At 41.4% G+C, this 16482-nt stretch overlaps 1 protein-coding gene across 2 annotated transcripts in view; it reads left to right on the top strand.

Annotated features, from left to right (window-relative positions):
* The window catches only part of MAOA (monoamine oxidase A), a 99539-nt gene extending 90673 nt beyond the window's left edge, over positions 1–8866 (top strand). Inside the window, exons 11-15 of one of the 2 annotated variants that reach the window (XM_030934182.1) lie at positions 2722–2779; positions 3987–4084; positions 5859–5970; positions 6174–6236; positions 6435–8866. In XM_030934182.1, the coding sequence (XP_030790042.1) occupies positions 2722–2779; positions 3987–4084; positions 5859–5970; positions 6174–6236; positions 6435–6581 (478 nt within the window). In that variant the 3' untranslated portion in view covers positions 6582–8866. The remainder of the gene's footprint in view (positions 1–2721; positions 2780–3986; positions 4085–5858; positions 5971–6173; positions 6237–6434) is intronic. The other variant, XM_030934183.1, reaches the window with a different exon arrangement.
* Positions 8867–16482: the final 7616 nt, after the last annotated feature.

Below are 16482 nucleotides of genomic sequence, written 5' to 3'. Positions count from 1 at the left end.
TCTCAAAAGTTCTTGTAAGGCAAAACCCTTACTGAATATGTCATTGACAAAAACAGTGGTTCCCACATCTGACTGCATCAAAATATCCCAAAGGATGTTTGGAAAATATGTTTTTATAAGACTTACAGATTGTGATTGAGTAGATTTGAGGTGGGGCCTGCCTATTTGTATTTTTCAACAAGGCTTTCAGGTGATTGTGACAAGCAACCAGATTTAGAAACCAGTGAATAAGTTCAACAAGATGATTTGCACAGTGGCCTCTTTTGGTCATCACTTAGGTTCTGTTATTTTTAGAGCCAAATTAATCAATCAGTGCATTGTTTTAACATCCTTGCCTTACATATCTTTTCCAAAAATTTTTAATTTTAAAGGGAAGAAGGGAAAAGGAAAGATAATTTCCTGTGTTTGTATGAACTCATTCTTGGTTCTTCTAATAATAAGAAATACAGTAAATAGTGACACAACTATTATAATTGTTTTTCACATTCATGAATGAAAACTAACTACAGTGGAGGTTGATTGGATTTCAGGTTTCACTCTGCTTTAATAAAAATTTTATTACACATCCAGAAAGTAAGTTAAGCAGGCCTGGCACAGTGGCTCACACCTATAATCCCAACACTTTGGGAGGCTGAGGCAGGCAGATTGCTTGAGTGTAGAAGTTGAAGACCAGCCTGGGCAACATAGAGAAACCCTGTCTCCACAAAAAATAAAAAAATTAGCCGGGCATGGTGATATGTATCTGTAGTCCCAGCAATTTGGGAGGCTGAGGTGAGAGGATCACCTGAGTCCAGGGAGGTTGAGGCTGCAGTGAGCCATAATCATGCCACTGCATTCCAGTTTGGGTGACAGAGTGAGACCCTATCTCAGAAATAATAATAATAATAGTAATAAGTTAAGTACTGTTGAGCTGTTTTAGAATGATCATTGCCGATACTTTCTAATTAACTCAAAATGTCTGAATTATTGCTTGTAACACCCTTGTGAAGTAGATGTTAGAATCAGTCATCTCTTCATAGACTAGGCAAAGAGGGTACCATAGTAGGCTGAGGATGGATTCTGACTGAACAAATATTTCCTGAGTACCTGCTATGGGCAGATTACTTAGAAGAGTAGAGCCTTACCCTGCTATTAATTAGCTGAGCAAAATCAAACAAATCTCTGCAGCTCCCTGAGCCTCGGTTTCCTCATCTCTGAAATAAGGGGCTTGAATCAGGCTGAGAGAGACAGACAGGCAGACAATAGTCTTGAGATTTCTTCCCATCATTCCTTTCCTTTATGACTTTTTATATATAATGTGAGCAGCTCTTTGAAGGAAGCCAGACTTTCTCTGACTGTCCTGAAATTTAACTATCCACCTAAATATCCATCTAATGTTGCATGACATCATCTCAGGAGTGGCATTTGTCTCTCCCTTAAAACCTTCCATGGAAAATGGTGACAATAAGCAAAGTTTATAATCCGCCTCCTCCTCCTGATTTTATACCTATGAGGTGAATGTTCTGGAAGTTGTATAAATGGTATAAGTGTGAGGATTTAGATAAATTTATAAGGTTACACTTTGTCCCACATTATTCAGAGAAATTGGGGGCATGTCTTTAAAATATTTTCTAATGTAATTGGCAACATGAAATTGTATATTTCTAAATCTCTATTTCTCTATTACCAGTAAGCTTGAGCTCCCCCCGCCCTGCATAATTTTGCTCTTCAGCTTTTAATACTTGTCTTATAGATTTGACTCAAACCTTTTGCCACATTTTTAAGCAAATATTTTTCCAGTTGCTTGTTATCCCTTAACAAATATTTTAGAGCATTTTCAAATGTTTAAACTATATTAAAACTATAAAAGGTAAATAGGAAAAGTATATAACTGGATCAGTGTGAACCTATGCAAACAAATCCAGAAATAAAACCATTAATTTCTAAAACAGGTGATTTTAGTAAATTAGACCTTTTAAAAAAATTCACCATGAGTAGTTGTGAGTTAAAATGTATTTCATTTCGAAAAGAGTTTATATAAGTACAACCACTAATTTTTTCAGACATGAAAATACCATGTTCTGCGCTAGTCATTTAGATAATGAATTAGGAGAATAACGAAAGGCTGTGTTTGAGGTAACATTAGCATATTGTGCCCATCCCTCAGATATACTTTGAAATACTGTGGTCCACAGATCGTTCTATCAAGTGACAAATTCCTAGACTGAAATGACTGTAGATACTTTCTGTATAGCATATCTTATGTTATGCTTAAAAGATTAAATGAGCTTTATATGTTTGTAGGTAATTAAAACACAAGTATAGGATAGTTGAAAGACACCATCACTTATACTATAGACTTATAAAAAGGATCATTTTAGAATTCTACATATTCCAGAAAAGTTATACAGAATCAGTTCCTAAGACTGGCTAAACTTAATTGAATCCATTTTTCCCATTTTTATCTCCAGCAGATATCATATTAGGTAGTGAAAGAGGCAAAAATGTAAAAAAGAAAATAATAATTCCACTGAATCCTCAAAATAAATGACTATTGAGGCATCGAAAGTTAATTTGAGCACAGGGATTCATGGAACTGCTCATTTATGCAGTTACAGAAGGCCATGGATTTTAAGTTTTCTGTAATAAATCTGGTTGATACCAAGAGCTCTAGAACTCACTGGATTTATTCTATACCCATCAGTTACTCCTTCCCTAATTTTTTTTGGCTCTGTTTTATAGGAAGAAGAAAATCTGTGAGCTCTATGCCAAAGTGTTGGGATCCCAAGAAGCTTTACATGTAAGAAACTCCAGCTTTAATCCCTAGCAGGTTCTTCTCTGTTCATTATAAGTAGTAAAGCAAAGCAGATTCTGATTTTCTGACAGTCTTATGAAGAGAGTATAAAGCAATATGCTTAACTTGGAGGATAAACTTCAGCAGTCACAAAAGGTCATTAAAAAGTGGTGTTAGGTGCATGCAATTTCTGACACAGCAACTCCTTTGGGCTGTTTAAATGTTCACTAGATAACTGGCAGCCAATTGTAATGAGAGCCTAGAGCTGCAGGGATTATGTCAAGAATGGGTGAGACAGGTTCCCAGAACAGTCCTGTCCTCAGTCAGTGTCACTTACCTGCTGCACAATTAAATTCCAGATATGTCATCATTTGTTGGCGAAGGCAAAGTAGTATGGTACTTGACAAGATAGACTGAATCTAGGTCTCTTCCCAGGTCAAAGTCATACTAATTTATTTTTCCATGTGTGAACTCAATTCACAACTCATTTAGGAATATCAGTGCTTTCAATCCACCACTGAAAGCAATTAGGAGAATGAAATTACGTCTTTTGGGAAAAAATACCAATCGCTGGGGGCTCTTTCAGGGGTTTGTCTCTAAACTGTTTAAATAATAAATTTTGTGAATGTGCCAGGGAAATTAGAGAAGGTTCTCTCATGTCCCCTAGGAAACATTTTTCATCTTAATTGCCCCTTTTTAGTGGAATTCCCATCATTCATGTTTCCAGCTTAGAGAAGGGGTTGGGAAAAAAGCCTTTCTTAGACATTTGTTTGTCTTCTGCCTCCTCCTTCCCACCCTTTTCTTAGCAATAATGCCTGGTAGATGGGGAAGTACAGTCTGTTATTAGAGACTCCAGAGATTTGAGCAGACCTTTCCACAAGCTGAATTGTTGATGGGGTTTCCTATAGACTTAGCTCTAAAGACTTCAGAATCTGCATGGATGGATGGATGGATACCCCTCTCTCCCAGATACTGGAATAATTCCATGTCTTCCCTAATCAAGAAAATGGGAAGAGCAAAGGATACACGTTTTGCCACATGGTCCTTCACAAAAGGCCATTACTTGGTACTCTCATGTTTCCCCTTAAGTAAGTTAGAAAAACAGGATCTTTATTTTCTTAATGTAAACTTTTTGTTAAAGCAACGATATTGTTGACTTGCAGCATTTCAGCTTTGTTTTCTCTTTTGCATTTTCTTCCCCACTGAACTGCAGCCAGTACACTATGAAGAGAAGAACTGGTGTGAGGAGCAGTACTCTGGGGGCTGCTACACGGCGTACTTCCCTCCTGGGATCATGACTCAATATGGAAGGTATTACGCAAGCACTACGCCAATTAATCCATGACCTGTGCCAAATTTAAAAGGAAAAGCAGAGTTCAATGGGAATTCTAGAAATAGTTGTCAAAATCCCCATTTCTTATGTCCTAGATAATACTTGTATATTTCTGGATGTCCATAGAAAAATAAGGATGTCATTACATAGAACAATAGCTGTCAGCATATAGAACAACAGCAGAATAGTGGGGAGGATTTCAGATGTGAACAGTGCTTGTGAGAATGAAGCAAGCTGCAGTGTCCTCCAAGGGGCCTTCGTGAGCTCAACTTGACATTTTAGTCTCACATGACTGCCTTAGGCTCCTTGGCACCAGTCAACACAGAACAACATTGGACGTTGTTTATCCAACACATCTGTCTTGCCAACAGAGCAGCATCAGCAGACAGTTCTCTTCAGGGAAAGAGTCCTCACTGTATGCAGTTGAGGTGTGAGGAAATGACATCCACGTAGGGTGGGGAAGTCCACCTTGACCTAGAATCCCCTTGCCCCATGGAAGCCATTATCTCTATGCTTCATAGGCATAGTGTCCAGTAACTTGCTCAGTTATAAGACTTGCTCAATTACAAGAGACATCACACTCAGGGAAGCCGAAAGTGTAGCCTCCTACCAGGTATTTACAATTCATTTAGAGTCCTCCCAGCCTGGATGCAGTTTACTAATGTGGGGGCGGGAGGGGAGGCACTTTTAGCATAAGTGGTGCTGCCTCCATAGATGGCATTACACCTTCATCTGGTTTCCAGAAAGACAGAGCTAGAATGTTAATACAAGGTCACATTTGTCCACCGAAAAGGAGGAACTATTTATTAACCTTTTCGTTACAGGAGTTTTTGGTCTGTTTTTTTTTTTTTTTTTTTTTTTTTTTTCTTCTTAAGTGATTCAAATCACCTATGTTTAACAATAGCAGGATTGATGAACTGGATTAGTTCTGGCATCAAAGTAGAAGTCTAGAAGACAAGACTAAGATAAGGAATAGATGAAGCCCAGGGTTCTGGAATTGGAAAAAGGAGTGCCAGCGGGTTGAGATGAAGGCCATCAGGGTGGGGGGCAGGATGTGCAGCTTGGGAGAGTTCATGAAACTAGCTGTGGACATGGCAGGAGTCAAAGCCAAGAAAGTTGGAGGGGACAGCCGTCCATTCAGTCCAGCCCTTCTTTGTAAGAGGAGACCCATTTCCTTGCCCTCAACCAGTCCCTAGAGAAGCTCAGAGAAGCTAACTGTACAGAGGTTGTTTTCTCAAAGAGACACACCCATATAATGTCTCAGGTCTCTCATTTGCCAGAAATGACAGTTAACGTCCCTGTCTTCCCACTTGCCACTGTAGTTCCTCCTGACACACTGGGAGTGCCTGCAAAGCTGGATCTGTGGCTGTTCTCAAGAAGAGTGCACCCTCCCCTGAGAAAGACAGGATAGGGAGAAGAATGGACTGCCAACAGGAAACATAGCAAAGAAATCTGATTTGGGGATTGAATACATGTTCTTATATTCCAGCTCTGGCTGGCTTGGCAAAGGTCAACATCCCCTTTAATGACTGATGATCTGATGGCCTGATTCTCCCTGGCTTGAAAGTTCAGATCCTCTACGCAGACCCAGAAAGCAAAAAGTGGCCTTTCACCTTGGGCTAAGTCATACGGGTGTTTTTTAAACAGTCTGAATTTCTGTGCCTTCTGCAGACTAAATGAGGGCAGCGCTTGGCTCGTTTACCCTGCCCACCTTCCCAAGTAACTCTGTGTAACCTCTTGGTTCCCTTGAAGGGTGATTCGTCAACCCGTGGGCAGGATTTTCTTTGCGGGCACAGAGACTGCCACAAAGTGGAGCGGCTACATGGAAGGGGCAGTTGAGGCTGGAGAACGAGCAGCTAGGGAGGTAAGCAGGAAAGCTCAGGCTCTCTCCCTCCTGAGTCACGGCAACGTTTTTGGCATCTGGTCTTGCTAGTTCTTGACACTGATAGAATCTGTATGTCCATTTCTCTGCCCCTCACTCATGGGGCTCATCTGTGGCTAGCAGGGCCTTGAATCTGTAGAAACTATACAGCCTCTTTTCATAATACCATGGTCACTTTCTTTCAGGTCTTAAATGGTCTCGGGAAGGTGACTGAGAAAGACATCTGGGTACAAGAACCTGAATCAAAGGTAAGTTTGGTGGCTCTGGGCACTATCTCTCCTTAGACCAATCATGGAACATAAAACTCACATCTCCCTTCTTCTAGCCTCTGATTTAATTATAGATGCAGCTATCCCAGGGGTCTCCATGCATGGATCTTGCAAATGTGTTTTGTTCCTCCATGTCAGCATGAGTTTTTTGCTCATGATCTGTGTTCCTTCATCTAGGACGTTCCAGCGGTAGAAATCACCCACACCTTCTGGGAGAGAAACCTGCCTTCTGTATCTGGCCTGCTGAAGATCATTGGATTTTCCACATCAGTAACTGCCCTGGGATTCGTGGTGTACAAATACAAGCTCCTGCCACGGTCTTGAAGTTTTATTCCTATGCTCTCTGCTCATTGATTTTCAATGTCACCAAAAGGAAAATACTGACAAATTTAAAGGCTGTGTCATTGGGCCATTTTTAAGTGTACTGGATTTAACTACCTTTGGCTTAGTTCCAATCATTGTTAAAGTAAAAACAATTCAACGAATCGCCTAATTAATTTCAGTAAGATCAAGCTCCATCTTCTTTGTCTGTGTAGATCAACTCATGTGAATTGATAAAATAAAGCCTTGTGATCACTTTCTGAAATTCAAAAAGTTAAAGGTGATGTGCTCATCAGAAACGATTTCTGTGTCTTATTTTTATTCCCTTCAATGCAAAATACCTGATGATTTCAGAAACAAAGCATTTGACTTTCTCTCTGTGGAGGTGGAGTAGGTGAAGGCCCAGCCTGTGACTGTCCTTTTTCTTCCCTTAGGCAATGGTGAAGTGTCATTACAGAGCCTAGAGGCTCCCAGCCTCCTGGAAGAAGCAGCCTCCACTTTGGATCAGGAAACAGTAAAGGAAAGCAGTGTTGAGGGTAGCGGCATGCAGACCCTCAGACCAGAATGGGGACATCTTGTGAGCTGCTGCCTCAGGAATCTCCTGACCACTTCTAATTCCTCCGACTTTTCTAGACATCTAGTCTCACTGCTAGCTTATTTGTATTTTTCCTCTTTCACTTCTTATGGAGGAGAGTGTTTAACTGAGTTAGAATGTTGAGACTGACTTGCTGTGACTTGCGTGCAGCTTTCCAGTTGAGCAGAGGAAAATAGTGGCAGGACTGTCCCCTGGGAGGGCTCCCCGCTTAGCTCTGTGTGAGACCAACTGCGATTGGCATCTTCTGTTCCCCCTGAAGGCAGCTAGACACCGATGGATCCTTGTCAGTTGTAACATTCTATTTCAACTTCGGGAAAGCAGCAGTTTTCTTTTTTTTTTTTTTCCTATGACCACAGAATTAGACATACCTCTCAACTTACATATGTCTTCAACATGGTTACCTCTGCATAAATATTAGCATAGCATGCCAATTTCTCTTGAGTACTGAAATACACATGAGAAATTTGACTGTTATTTGTTGAGACTATCAAACAGAAAAGAAATTAGGGCTCTAATTTCCTTAAAGCAAGCTCACTTTAAGGAAGCAAAATTGAGTCATTTTATATATGAAGACTAAGTTCTCTATCTTAGGAGTAATGTCGGCCCAGAAGGGTGCCCACTTGTTGTTTTCCCATTTTAAAAACTCAGATTTTTAAAAGCCCTTTCCAAAGGTTTCAGCCGTAAAATGCTTCTTTTTAAAATGTATCAACATATTTTTATTTAAGGGGAATTAACAATTGCCAGGGGAAGCCAGCCAACCCAAGTTTATTATATCATTAACCTTATAAATTCAAACCTAAGTTGCTGGACCCCGGTGTGAGGGCATACATCTTCCAAAGTTTTACCTATCCTAAGAGCTGGATTTTTCTGCTGCTCGTTGTCTTGCAGTTTAGCTAATTTAGGAGTTTTGAGAATGTACTGGATATGCTCCAGTACATAAGGAGTTGCCGCATATTATATCAAACTGCTTTGAGAAATCTCGTCCCTAATCTATTGCAGTTGTTTCTATTAACTTACTGATTAACTCAGTCCTGACACACCTTTTGGGAAATGCTGACTTAAACTCCTTAACTGGCAACAGTTGGAACAGTAATCAGTTTGTTAACATATTTAAAGTCTTGAATGTTGAAGAACTCATAAGTATGTGATTTACCCTTTCCAATTTTTTGGAAAACCATTAATTTATTCTAATTAGATTAACCCTGTTAATCTACGGATTGGATATCAAAATGAATGCCAGTCCAGATGAGCCTAGACACGAAATGAGAGCTGAGGACTCTCACCATATGCGAGTTCATCCAGTATGAAGATACCATAAGCCTTTTCTCTGAACCAGAGAAATGAAAGTCAGTTTAAGAGGCTGATACATCTTGGCCCTGTTAAGGCATCCACTTCACAGCTCTGAAGGCTGAGTCAGCCCCACTCCATAGGTAGGCCAAGAATTAGATTTTAAACCTTCATCTGTCTGTCCCAGTTAACTGTTAAATAAGGCCTTATCCTCCACTGAAGAGTATAGATTGAAGGATTGTGAACTATGTTTAGTCTGATTGTGAAATTGGTGCCTAATGTTCCATGTCTGAAGTTTGACCCAGTGCTACATGTTGGAGTAGAACTATGTGTGTGCTTTGCCATTGAAGTAAGATTTTGCCTGTATGGTACTGTTTTGTTTGTTAATAAAGTGCATTGCCACCCCTGATACAGACTCGACTCCTGTATTGAGTTGACAGCTCTATGCAGAAAGTTCAATGGTTTCTTATAGCAGGAAGTCACAATGAGGCATTGTCCATGGAGGATAGGCTTAGGAAATCGTTTGATACCGACTGCAAATTCTCAAAGTTGAGTTTGACTCTCATGTGTGATTGAGGTTTCCTGGGAACTGATTAAATGCTGGAATACTATAGCCTGCCTGACTGGGCCACAGATGTGGATTCTGGTCCAAGTTTTCTCACCTAATTAGCTTATGATACCTTGAGCAGGTCACTTTGGTTCTCTCGGTCTCCACATCTGGAAAATGTTGGGTTGCATTAGATGGCTTCTAAGCATTCTTTTCATGGCAGCATAATGTGGTCTATGCATTTTGTTGCCAGCACTGTATTTTTGCCTATTGGTATGCCAGGGGCAAAAAATTCAGTCTTTCTGTACCCTGCTTTACTCCTTGTCCTAGATTGGGTTCCCTGGAAACAGGCTCTAAGATACAGAGTCAGGGCAAAAAGTTTATTGAAGACAATCCTCAGAAAATACACCTAAGAGGGTGAGGAAGGCAGGACTGGGCAGGAGAGTCGACTTACAATGCAGTTGCAACTACAGGTTCTAATGAGGAGCTAGGAAGACCCTTCAGAAGTGTCCCTCATTGAGACAAGGAGGTCTGGACTCTGTGACCCTTCATCAGCCTCCCTCTGAGAGAGAGTGTTACCTTGGGTAAGGCAGGTTCAAGGACGATTTCTAGTGAGGAACTGTAGCTGGGAACTTCAGCCAGCCTGTATTCCCTGCAGATCCAGGGCGGAGTACTGCATTATCTACTTTACTCTCGTAAAAAATACAGAGTCGCCTTGTCATGTAAAAGACATCGTGGACTTGAACTTTGGTTTTATAGATAGAATGGAGCTCTCTCTGTGAACCTATCCTTGTTAGGTCAGGGAACTTCTTTTAGCGGGTTGTATTTCTGCACTATTCTTTACATGGAAGAAAGAAAAATCAGAATTGGAAGGAACCCTGGAAATGATTCCATCTCTGTCTCAGTGAAGGAGCCCCACCTACAGAAAACTAACAGAAAGATCAAAGGGAAAAAATAAGCATTTCTAAATAGGAGTCCTAAATCCACTGTCTTCAGGAGCTGGGCAGCTAAAAACGAATGGTAGCAGACATAAGACATTTGGGAATACTGAGGACCGGCTGACCTAGGAAGTATGTGCCCTTCTAAAGAGCATTTATATTCAAATTCCTTGAAAAGGTTGCTGACCAATTAAAACACATTTGGGGTGGGTGCGGTGGCTCACACCTGTAATCCCAGCACTTTGGAGGCCGAGGCAGGTGGATCACTTGAGGTCAGGAGTTCAAGACCAGCGTGACCAACATGGTGAAATCCCGTCTCTACTAAAAATACAAAAATGAGCCCAGCATGGTGGTGTACGCCTGTAATCCCAGCTACTTGGGAGGCTGAGGCAGGAGAATCGCTTGAATCCAGGAGGCAGGGGTTGCAGTGAGCCGAGATCGCGCCATTGCACTCCAGCCTGGATGACGAGAGCGAAACTCCATCTCAAAAAATAAAATAAAAAATAAAATACATTTGAAGGCTTGGTTCACATGTCCAAGTTGTCTTCAAGTCCTTGATAAAGAAGTGCAAGGTTTGGTTTTGCATCACTTAAAAGATGCATTTTGCATCACTTAAAAGTTCTTTTTGGATGTCTTTGATTTTCTGAGAAATAAGCACAAAGACCAGCAACCATTTTGTAAAACTACCCGGAGTGAGAAAGAGAGGCCTGGGTTGGAAGGGCAAAAAGAAAAACAAAGACAGAAAAAAAGTCTTCTTAGACCAGAAATCTCCCTTAAGAAATTACCCTTCCCCAGCCCAGCATACCATGGCAATGTTTATCTCCTGCTATGTGAATGTCACGATTGACGAGAGCAGTGTCAGACTTTATTGGAAAAACCACATATTTGCAGTGAGATAGAAATCACCGCTCTTCTGTTAACATTTATTCTGTGCTATGATATAATTTCAGCAAACAGGACATCAACATTGAGTGTATTAATTTTTTCAAACTATACTCCTTGTTTACACCGAGGTGGTGGTAAACATGCAAGGCATGCCCCTTAGCCTAAGGAAGCTGACTGAGACATTAGAGGAAGAGGATGAAAACAAAGGAAGGTACTAGGTAATACTAACAGTTCTCTTTCCTCTATCAGAGCCCGGGGCTTGGCTCTCTTCTTTGATCAAGGCAATTCTTTTCAGAGTTTGAAGGCAAAAGCAGGTCTCAAAGTGACAGTTGATGTGAACTGGTTGTCTCAGCCTGGGGCCAAGTTTCTGAAAAGTACATTTGCAAGCCTCATGTGAAAAAGCTGGCTTGAGGAAACTTGCCACTCATTCAAGGTGGGCTGTGGGCCCTTCAAGTAAGACCTCCCCTTAATGCAGGTGTGATCCATCAAAGGCTACTATTTATTTACACTCCAAACAGTAACACCTCAGTGGGAACCAGGTTTTCCTATTAATGGGCCTCATATATTTTCCACAAACCACTGAGGTCTATGGGTGAAACAGAGTGGAGGAAAGAGGTATGGGTGTGTGCTGGGGGGATGGGGAGGTAGGGATAGAGAAAAGGGACGAAGATTGGCGGGGATGGGGTTCTCAAAGGTCCACAGAGCAGTACAGTAATGAGAATCTTGATGGATTGATACAGGGCACCCCATGGACCTTGTGTCATTTACTTTTTTCATGGCCCTAGATAACTACTGTGACTTGAAGTACCTGTCTTATAGAATTGATGGGAAAAGGGAGGTAATGCCGGTAAGGGCTTAACACAGCAAGCACTCAGTAGGCATCAGCTCTTCTCCATCGACCTTGTAGAATAGCAGAAAGGAAGCACTGCTTAAGTTTTGTGAGCAGTTATTGCCTTGAATTTCTTACCATCATTCAACACATACTTACTGAGCACCTACCATGTGGTAGATAGGCACCATGCTATGATTCAGCAGTGTACAAGACACAGCCCACCTCATGGAGCACACAGTTGATTGTAGATACTGTGGAATACATTAATTGTGGCTCTGGTCAGTGCTATTACAGAAAAGCCTGAAATGCTAGGAATGTAGGGGAAGCACAATTTAAGAGGAAGTTACCGGAATCCTCAGGCCTCCATAAGCATCACCGTGTGGCAAGAGAGTAAGGACACCACATAGTGAGACAGGAAGTGAAAAATAGAAATGGCATGACTAAATGGTAAAGAAAACCACATCTGCAACTAATAAGTGCTGTTAAGTCCTATTTGTCCCATTGACCATAGTTCACTTCATCAGTCTTTTACTGTTCCCCCATCTGCCCAGTCCTTCTCTGCACTTGGAACTCTTTAACAACTATGATTGACTATCGCCCAGCCCCTGTGCTAGCGGGCTGCGCCAATTTGTTTTAAAAGAGTGCCATCTTCTGGCCAAATAGTGTTGTTTCCGTCTAGTGGAAATCCTAAAGTATTCAAGACAGCTTCGTCCTTGGGGAAACTAAGAAGCGTCACCTTCACCCAGAATTTCCTCCAACACGTTTGCCTGCACTCTCTTACTTTGTTTTCAGCTGTGACATGGATCAATATTGATATCTAATATTTGCAGCCTTTCCTCTGCCCTAATCTCTCAGGAAGGTTTTTTCTTAGAACTTCTTGGTTTTTCCACCTCTGTTGTGTGCATCTGGGTAATGGGTGAAGAGAAAATTGAACGGAGATGGAGACAGGTGGAATCGCTTTCACCTTAGAAAGGGCAGGGAAGTAATCTGGGGAAAGCAGGAGAAGGGAGCTGGGGAAGGCAGGAGAAGGGAGCTGGGGAGAAGACAGTTTCAGAAAGGCAACTTGGGGCTGTGGAGGAGTGCAGCTGGAGAGAAGAAGGAGTTCTCTCTCTTTATTTTATTTTACTTTAAGTTCTGGGATACATGTGCAGAACATGCAGGTTTGTTACATAGGTATACATGTGCCATGGTGGTTTGCTGCACCTATCAACCCGTCATCTAGGTTTTAAGCCTCACATGCATTAGGTATTTGTCCTAATGCTCTCCGTCCTCTTGTCCCCTCAGGCCCTGGTGTGTGATGTTCCCCTCCCTGTGTCCATGTGCTCTCATTGTTCAACTCCCACTTAGGAGTGAGAACATGCAGTGTTTGGTTTTCTGTTCCTGTGTTAGTTTGCTGAGAATGATGGGAGAAGAAGGGGTTTTCAAAAGCTGTTTTGACAACCTAAGGAGATGGATGGAAGGAAGGAAGGAAGGAAGGAAGGAAGGAAGGAAGGAAGGAAGGAAGGAAGGAAGGGAGGGAGGGAGGGAGGGAGGGAGGGAGGGAGGGAGGGAGGGAGGGAGGAAGCTTCCTAAGTTTGGCTAGGAGTTGTGTGGTATAGTAAATATTTACATTACTTTTAAGCTTTGGGCGTCAAAATTGTGTTTCTTTTAGGTACTGTGTAGACCTCTAAGTCTGGGACTTAGAGGTCCCCAGAGCACCCTAGGTTATCTGGGGCTGTACAAATTCAGAAAATATACACCTAATAGTGGCTGGCATCTGGAATGGTACATAAGTGTCCTGTGGGTTCAGTATATGGGATTTCAGTGGAACTAAACCTTGGCAACTCTGTCTTCAGCAAGATCAACATCTAAGCTGGTAAACTGTGTACCCTATGCCAGACATACACTAAATATGTAATACATCTTGCAGTGAATTAGATTTACATTAAGAAAATGAGCAAAGGAGGTCTGTTTGCCTGGTGTCGTGTATTCATCTGGCTACCGTAGACTATTCTGTCACATCAACTAGCAAACATGTAAGATGCAGGTATGAGGCCCCTAGATGGGTCCAATGAGGCAGCTGGTATTAGATGGGCCTTATATTTAGACCATGTAGAACTGGTCGGAGGATACATCTGAAAGGTAAGTCCGCTGAGAGATGGGGCCAGTTCAGACAGCCCAAAGGGAGTGAGGGCAAGTCAGCTTCTCTCTCGAGCAGCCTGACCACCTTTGCTATATCAGCCATTTTAATTTTGTTTTCTGTATTAATGTCCTATTGCCCCTGTAACAAATTGGCACAAGCTTAGTAGCTTAAAACAACACAAGCTTATTATTTTACAGTTCTGGAAGTCAAAAGTTCAAAATGAGTCTTACAGGGCTAAAATCAAGGTGTTAGCAGGAATGGTTCCTTCTGGACGCTCCAAGGAAGAACTCATTCCTTGCTTCTTTCTGCTTCTAAAGGCTGCTGGCGTTCCTTGGCTTGTGGCTGCATCACTCCAATCTCTTATTTCCATGGATGCACCATCTGCTTCTCACTTTGAGCCTCCTGTCTCCCTCTTAAGAGAACTCTTGTGAGTACATTGGGCCCACGAAGGTTCTCTCCCTATTTTATAATCCTTACTCACATCTGCACAGTCCCTTTGCCATGTAAGGTAACATATTCATTGGCCCCAGGATTAGGATGCGGACATCTTTGGCCAGGTTATTATCTAGCCTACCACACGGGCCTCAATATTTTTGAAAACCAAGAGTTAAATGCCACAATTTGTCTTTCCTCAAATCCCTGCTGTTCTAGGCACCTGAATTTGGAACAGCAACTATAACTTTTAATGATTTAAAATCACATGGACTCTGCCCTGCTTCCACCAATACCTATCCTCTTCCCTATCACACACACACCCCAATATAGCTTCTATCCAGCTTTGTCTTCTACATACAAAAAGGCTTGCATCTGGGATCCTGAGAAGCAAATGTATTTGTCTTACAAAAACACAAAACTAGATTCCGACTTTGTACCTTTAATAAACGAGAGAAGAGAAATTTCTGTTCTCTAACCCCAATAACTGAATTTCTTTCAGACTCTGCACACAACTGAATACTGGACTTTCACATGAAGCTGCTCAGGCATCCCTTTAGGTGACCAAGCCCCAAAGCAAGAGTGTCCTACCAGGCACTTGCCAATCATTGACTTCCCAAAAGATCATCAGAAAACATGTCAATCAAGAAAAGCTAAGTTTATCAGACACACTGCATAAGGGAGAACATCGCATTGACAGTCTTACTAGTGTCTCAAAGTGGAAAAATTGGGAAAGGGTTCACAGGGTTTTCAATGTGGGGGTTATTTTTAAGGCAGATCTTGCAAGGCAAAAAACTGGTTGGAATTGGAAAAGTTTATGATAGAGTAGTTGTGGATTGGTAGGCAAAGTAAAGTGGTGTCTTAAAGCGAGTCTTGATGAGCAAGCTGTTAGTCTTGATAAATAATCTATTTTTGTTACTTCAAAGCTTTGTATTCCAGGAGCAAGTATTTCCTGGGACAAGTGCCAAGTTATTTTGACTGGTTCAGTATTGTTTAGCTCAAGGACAGGAAAGTCTGTTGGTTTCAGCTTCCTACATTTAACACACAACTAGGAATACTTATTATTCCTAAAGGCACATTCTGATTTCTTAGCCCTAAGAACTGTCTTTAGAAACAGATACTTTGTTAAGCCACCCTCTTTTGTAGGAAAGGGTAAATGTTAAAAGCTCAGGTTTCTGAAGCTAGCTAGGCCTGGGTTTGAATCTTGGTATTGAACATGCATTTTCTTATCTGTTAAATGGAGCTAGCTGTTCAGTTGTTCTGAGCATTCAATAAGATCACATAAGTGAAGTTGTTACAGTACTAACAATAAACGATAGCTTTAAAAAAATAAAGGATCCATTTGTGGTCTACTATGATTTCTATTTCAAAAATACATCTCTAATTACTTTTCTCCACTAGTAACTTCTCTCTGGTTAGTCATCTCTTGCTAAAATGCCCTGGTTTTCCTTTCACTACACCACCCGAGCAGCCCAAGTAGATCTTTTAAAACTGCCAATCTGATCCTGTCAGTTCAGACTCAAGCCCCTTCAATAGTTGCTCAATACACTTTGGATATGACGCACTGTGGCTCCCAAGGCCTTGCATGCTCTTTTTTCTGCCTGTTTCCCTACCCTCGCCTCGAGTCACTCCACTTTCCTTCAGAATCTTCCAGCCATCTAGTTCTCATAAATCCTCAGACATATCCAGTTCTTTTCTGTCTTGGTTCCCTCTCTCTGGAAGGTTCTTTTCTCCATTCTTTAGTTGGCTAAATCCTTTAGGTTATTTCCCAAAGGATGAAATAGCACTTCCTCAGAGATGCATTTCCTGATAACCTCTCCCAGACAATTAATTCTCCATTATAATCTCTTATTACTGCTTTAAAAAAAGTATTTTCCATAAGCCATTCGGGTTCAGGTGGTATTTGGTTACATGAGTAAGTTCTTTAGTGGAGATTTGTGAGATCCTGAGGCACCCATCACTCAAGCAGTATACACTGCACAATATTTGTAGTCTTTCATCCCTTGCCCCCATCCCACTCTTCCCCCAAGTCTCCAAAGTCCATTGTATCGTTCTTATGCCTTTGTGTCCTCATAGCTTAGCTCTCGCATATCAGTGAGAACATATGATGTTTGGTTTTCCATTCCTGAGTCACTTCACAAAAGAAGATATACGAATGGTCAACAAACATAGGAAAGAATGCTCTTATCACTGCTTTTGTTTTCCCTCCATGAAGATTCGAAATTACGTATTTTTTGAAATGCTTCTTTAATGTCTCCCCAAATGA

Source organism: Rhinopithecus roxellana, chromosome 7 (assembly GCF_007565055.1).
Source record: "Rhinopithecus roxellana isolate Shanxi Qingling chromosome 7, ASM756505v1, whole genome shotgun sequence".
Classification (NCBI taxonomy): Eukaryota; Metazoa; Chordata; class Mammalia; order Primates; family Cercopithecidae; genus Rhinopithecus; species Rhinopithecus roxellana.
The sequence above is the reverse complement of the archived record's forward strand: the minus strand, read 5'-3'. Positions and strand labels throughout refer to the sequence as shown.